General features: G+C 39.0%; 1 protein-coding gene across 1 annotated transcript; it reads left to right on the top strand.

Moving 5' to 3' along the window:
• Positions 1-4,286: 4,286 nt before the first annotated feature.
• Positions 4,287-6,554, top strand: mlana (melan-A). Its single transcript, XM_034096505.2, has 5 exons — positions 4,287-4,324; positions 5,193-5,285; positions 5,462-5,558; positions 5,698-5,805; positions 6,471-6,554. Exons 2-5 carry the CDS (start codon positions 5,197-5,199, stop codon positions 6,537-6,539), a joined length of 363 nt encoding a protein of 120 aa, XP_033952396.2. The 5' UTR covers positions 4,287-4,324; positions 5,193-5,196; the 3' UTR covers positions 6,540-6,554.
• Positions 6,555-6,955: the final 401 nt, after the last annotated feature.

The raw sequence follows: 6,955 nt of genomic DNA, 5'->3' as shown, positions 1-6,955 counted from the left end.
TTTCTGTTCAGATGCTGTTCACTTTTAAAATTGTTGCCTGTAATTTCTAATGAGAAGTGAAGTATGTAGGCTTGTCATCACAACAAACATCAGCTGACTGCTGCCCACAAAACAACTGACCAAGCATTACACAAAGCTGCTAAAGTTAGGCTTTCTTGCATCTATCCAAACTGTTCAGGGATGTAGAGGTATAGCAAAAAGGGAATCAGCTGGAAATATTCATAAATGTATTCTATCTAGTAGGCCAACATGTAGGCCTACTTGATAAGCATTGAAATAGTAATTACAGCTTGAGACAAAACTGACTGAATTTTATAAACAGGTTTTGGTCTCCCTCTTGTGGGGATAATTGTAAGTTATTTTGCATTGTCAACCAAGTTGTTATACCTTCCAGTTAACCCTTTTCAAACTGTCACACTTTCCATTTTGATAATCTGATGAAAATATCTTTGTAGTTAATGTGTGATGATGTAAACAAATAAACAAACAAATTTAAAGAGATTATCAACTGTAAAAACAAATATTTAAACTCTGAATTTTAATCTGGATTAAGTTTTATTCAAGATCAATAGGGTGATTCATTGACAAATAATACTTCTTTTATTTGTTATTAAAGAGCGTAATGGACCATTTGACTCTTATCTGAGACTATTAAGGATTAAGGAATCATACAAATCATTCTTTTCTCCTATTGGTTGGCAGAGTTCATTTCTTTGCACCAATCACAGTTTTAAAACACATTTGGTATTTATTCTGAATCAACCTGTTTGTTCACAACAAAGACACAACCCTGAGCTCCCATTTTTCTTAAAAGATTACTTTTTATTTGATTTAAATACCACAAAACTATTCCCTATAGGAAAATCCTTGTAGTTTGTTGACTGGTGACCCTACAGCGATACATTCATGAAAACATTTTACCACATTTAAAAAGCAACAGAAATGTTGATGAGAAGTTTTGGTCTTATTCGTAAATTAGTGACACCGTCTAGACCAGTGGTAATCAAACTTTTTCTGTCAAGCCCCCCCTTTGGAGAAAAAAAAAAGTCGGGCCCCCTCAACACAAATAGTCAGGCTCCGTGGCGGCGCCAGAGATTTATTTTGGGGGTGCTGTGGGGTAGATTGACGTTTCATAGAGGGTGCTCAAACATTTAGGGTTTCCCATTAATGTACCGGTCGCTACAGTGGAATTTTCTACTGCAACAATCCCCACGCAAATACACAGTGTACCCGCAACTGTTAGAATGAAGGCTCGATAATCAGCTCACGGCATATAGGTGTAAGCAGGGGTCAAGTGCTATTTTTATAGGTGGTGTGTGGACCTCACATAGGGGGTCCGGGGGCAAGCTCCCCCGGGAAGATTTATTTTTAAATATTGAAGTTAAATGCATCAATCTGGTGCACTTTGAGAGCAAAATGAAGAGATCTATGGATACATCTCTCAATATCCATTTGAAACATATACTGTAAACAGATTTACTTTTTCTTTATGGATATTTTACAAATCACCCTTTTAAACTGTATTCTTGTTTTACTGTCATATAATATTTCATAGCTGTTTTTCATTTATTCTCTTATTTTTTTATAACTATAATGATCATATAAATGTGTGCCTCGGAAATAATTGTTTACATTAATGGTGACCAAAACTTTTTGAGGCCCACTGAAATAACACTGAGAGTCCTTTAGTTCAGGGGTTCCCAACCGCCGGTCCGCGGACCGGTACCGGGCCGCGAAATAGCTGTGAGTTTATCGTAATATTTGCAGAATTATAAATATTTAAAAATATTTTATCATATTTTTTTCAAAAAGTGTTTAATTTTTGCAACTATACCAGTCATATTATTTCATCCAGTAGCCTGGTTAAACTTTCACTAGAAAACTGTTAAAAATGCCATGGCTTTTATGATGTTCCGAGGGATTCGGCGGATCAGCCTGGTCTCAGCCTCTCGTGCGCACGAGAAAGTTACCGGTGCGCCAAGTAGGAAGAGGAGCGTACAGGAGACAACCGTTTAATTGCAGACTGTTATGTTTATGTGGGGAAATGGCAGTGCATACATTATTTGAGATATATTTCAAACTCGGACTTCATTTTAAGGACATGTCGGCCAGAGGTGTAGAGCTATTTGTTTAAGCACCGGATTGGCAAAACAGGAGAGTAAACCATGCCTTGATCTATGAATTCATGTCCGGGACTCTCGCGGTATCTGCTGCCCGCAGCTGTTTTATAGAAGGAAAACCTCCTTCACTTCATGAAATGGCTGCAGCATCAGGAGGTAGCGGGACGTATACTCCGCCTGAAGTGCAGCACCAGCGCGCCGAGAGCTGTGCCTTTTTACGCACCGCCTTCGCTGTGTTTACCTTCATCAGAACAGTTTAAGAGTGACTGCAGGCTGCTACGTGTTAACCACACACACCTCTACACACATCGAACTGCCCGATTGCTCCCCCTTTTATTAGTTTTATGAAGGAGATGTCCAGTTACCAAGGCGCATGATGTGTGTGTGTGTGCGCGTGCTCTGCTCTGTGTGTTTGTGTCTGTCCGACACCAGCATTTGTTTTCAAATGACCATGAACAGTAATTTACACACATTTGGCTAACTCCATAGGTAGCCTATATGCGGGTGTTCCCAAAATAAATTAGTTTAATCTTAATCTCGATGTAGTGCTAAATGCTGTCGGACGTGCACCGGAACGAACGTCACTATCATAATATCTTCTGAAAACAAATGCCTGCCACACACACACACACACACACACACACACACACACACACACACACACACACACACACACACACACACACACACACACACACACACACACACCCACACACACACACACACACACACACACACACACACACACACACACACACACACACACACACACACACACACACACACACACACACACACACACACACACACACACACACACACACACACACGCCTTCTCCTTGTTTTCCCATTATTATCCGTAAATCATACAAACAAAACCAAAACGTTGATTTATCTGTTTTCCCGTTTGGTTTAAAAACTGAATAACGTCGGTTTTTTGGTTTTCCGAAAAACGACACCGGTTCTTTTTTAAACATTAATATGTTATGGATGCATATTGTTCTAGTGTTTGTTCAGGCTGTTACATACAATTAGCCTCTGTTGCTACCTGCTGGTGGTGAGTAAATATTAAAATCAGTTAAAATTGACAACCGGGCCACGATTTTTTTTTAATGTATCTGCCGGTCCTTGGCACAATAAAGGTTGGGAACCCCTGCTTTAGTTCACTGAGCGTCTGACAGGAGAGGACTCTGCTCCACTTTGTTGTTGAAAAAACTCCTTATATCCGTTAGCGTAGCTCGCTAGCACCAGAAGCTAACAACAACGATCTCCGGTACTGGTGCACGCTCTCTCTCTCTCGCGCACACAAAATGGCTCGTTCCACACACACACACACACACACACACACACACACACACACACACACACACACACACACACACACACACACACACACACACACACACACACACACACACACACACACACACACACACACACACACACACACACACACACACACGAGCTTTAATGAAACACAGAGACCCAGATATAATAGTACTGTACTGCATCATATTATTTTCGAATCAATCTTTCAAAAATATGATTTTTTTTTTTATAACCATTTTTCCTCCTGGTCTCTCGCGCCCCCCATGGCATGCCTCTGCCCCCCCCACGTTGAGAACCACTGGTAAGACACATCTTGTGGTTTCATGTTACACACATTATTAGTAGGCCTAATGTCCTCAGTTATATACCAGTTGAAATATTCATGTTTCTACTTTGCTATACGATTATGATAAGAAGCTTAAATCAACTGATATTTCTTATGGAACTTTTTCTTTTCTTTTTTATACAACCATAATATTACCAAGGCACATGCTATCCCCGACCAATTTTGTAATCTATTATTTACAGAGTAGCTATACATTGACTGTAACTCATGGATTAGGGTAAGTGGGAACAACAATAGCACACACACAGACAGAGACACCCTCATATGAAAAGCCAGCAGCTGACGCCTGTAGTTCCACGTGTGGATAATAATGTTGCGTTCAGGACCGCGGGGGTTCACGGTAATTACTCTACTTCAATGGGTTTATCCATGAGCCTCTATCCCGTGACGGTCATGAGGGTTTTCTGCCCCTCTCTGTTCTCCGGCAAACCGAGGAGGGGAGAAACACAGAGCTAAGGAACAGGTCATTCTGAGAAGGCATCCCGACCGACGAGAGGAGCTGCTCCCTGAACTCGAATTATCCAATTTGGTAAGATGATGGTGCGTTTGTTTGTTTCTCTAGCAGAGTAGTATTGTGCAAATAGATGCTTTTAATGAATATTACAACCCACATAGGTATGACCTGAATTAGTAGGGGATAAATACATTGGATGCTGCCTTACACTTTCTGAAATCAATTCTGAATAAACTATAACATTTACTGCTTCTAAAACAAGTGATGCTGTCACCCAACAGAATAACAGTGACACTTCGTGCTATCAAGAGATCCACGTTGCATAATCGATAGATTTCCGATTGGTTTACCATATTAAAACTTATTGATTCGTATGTAAGCTTTTATTTGTAGGCTTTAAGTTACATATTTCATACAGCCTAAGTTGAGTTGTGAAACACGACACATTGAGATGCGAATTTTCGTTATTCGCTAAAGAAAAATCATGTTTTCACTTTTTTGTTTAAAGCATTAGTCATAGAGTCCGGGCAGTGGCGTGAGGAAAGCAGTCACAGATAATATTTTCCTAATAGGCTAGAACACTTGAGGATATATGAGATCCTTCAAAGTTTTGGGATAAAATAGTTAATATGACAGTATTTCCTATTGCTGCATCTTAATGAGAAGAAAATAGTAATATAAAGGCAACAAATAAACAATGCCCAGTTTCATGGTAAATAAGTGTGTCTAGACTATATTATTATGCAACCTGGTGATAAAATAATGTGTTGGACAAATGCATTTTAATTGTTCATTACAGCAGACTTAACATGATAGTCTCGCATTAATTGTTATTATAAAGACACTTTAAAAAAACCTTTGTGTACATAATGTCTTATTAAAGTGTACAAAGTATTAGTCCATACTTGGTTAGTTTATGAAGGAATTTTCTGTTGATTTTCAGCTTAATGCCGCGTAATTGTTCAGACGGAATGCCTCGTGGAGACTTCAACATTTATTTTTCCAGCAGCAGGGGAGGATTTGTCAGAGCTGAGGAGTATGTGTAACTTTTTTTTTTGTAATCAGAAAATAATGCCTGTGTTCCATGGAGCTTTTTTGTATTATGATCTTCCTCTTCTTCTATTGTTACATTGTGGTGAATATAATAAAACTGATATGACAATATAATAGATAAATCCATTAACTGAAAATGAATTTGGTTGTGAAAAACAGGGCAGTGGGTATAGTTCTGCTGGTGGTCATCCTGGCAGCTCTCCTCATCATGGGCTGCTGGTACTTCAAGAAGAGGAGTGGCTACAAAATAATCAGGGTGCGACCATTTGTGAAATACCAGTCTTGTTTACATATCTTTCCACTCTACTTTACTGTATTTCCCCCCACTATATCACACCTTCTTAATTTTTTTGATCTGTTTTCATAACTTTCATAAATCTTTCTCTTGCCTGCAGAGCCCTAGATCGGGGTCTCCACGTCAGACAGAAGTCCATTTCTCAGAGACAGGAACTTCAGCAGATAACAAGACGGCTCTCACTGATTTTGGCAGCTTCAAATCAGCGGTGAGGCATAGGAAGTTACCCCATCACTGAATTTCCTGTATCACAGTACCTAAATCAAGAATTTGCAAACACAGGAAACTGGCAACACAGTCAACAATTGGATACATATAATTATATTTGCCTATATTAATTATAGCTATAATCTTTTAAATCAACAGTTCCTATTCCTTAACTCTGTATACAGTCCTCGACAAAGGCTACTTGTTTAGTACAAAAGTGTAAAACACGTGAAGCTGATGTAATGAATGCCTTTAGGGGGATTATTGTGTCATCAGACCAGGGGTAGGTCTTACAAATGTTTAATTCCCGAGGGAGGTATGTGTATCCATGTGTGGGAAAAGTGAAGGGGGTGGGGGGCAGATCAGCACCCTCACATGTGAGATGAAGTTGGAAAAGCACAATGTCCTTTAATGCTGCAGAAGTCACCAGTTCTAAGAGTAATCATACTGAAACATCTAATGTGATACAAAGCCCAAGGTTGTTTAAACAAACAGTGCTGAATTCCATGTGTAGATAAAGCCTTAAATACAAAGGCAACATGGGTTTAAATATTCAATATCCTTAAAAACTTAATAGAGATTCAATGAAATATATTACCTTGACTGTGTTTGGAAACTTTGTTTACAGCCGTTTTATCCAGATGTATTTGTTCCAATCTATTTCAGCTTCCCAATGCTCCTCCAGCCTACGAAAAGATGTCTACAGGGCCAATGCCCCCTCCATATTCCCCCTAAAAGGACTTCTAGAAGATGTAAAGATGTCTGAAGAAGAAAGGAAAATACTGGACAACAAACTCTAAACTTCATCCGTAGTCTGATTGTATGTCATTTTATGTCACTCGAGTGCCTTATACCTTGTAGCTTAATGTACCATTATGTGAAACTATCCTATTCCTCACTTTGTACAATTATTCCCATGAACAAACACGATGTACTGTATATACTGTAGGTTGATTCAATAAATAAATAAAGGATTCCACAAGTCTGTCTATAATGAAGCCGCTCAAACACACTTGCTGGGGACAGTTGCATTGTTTATTCCCATGCAGAAACGTCCACATTTGTTCAATGAAAATGTACCTAGTAAATATTTGTTGAAAAATCTATGGTAAAAATAAATAACTGTGAATTTAAAACATTGTATATGGGGT

This window comes from Pseudochaenichthys georgianus, chromosome 12, assembly GCF_902827115.2.
Source record: "Pseudochaenichthys georgianus chromosome 12, fPseGeo1.2, whole genome shotgun sequence".
NCBI lineage: Eukaryota > Metazoa > Chordata > Actinopteri > Perciformes > Channichthyidae > Pseudochaenichthys > Pseudochaenichthys georgianus.
The sequence above is the reverse complement of the archived record's forward strand: the minus strand, read 5'-3'. Positions and strand labels throughout refer to the sequence as shown.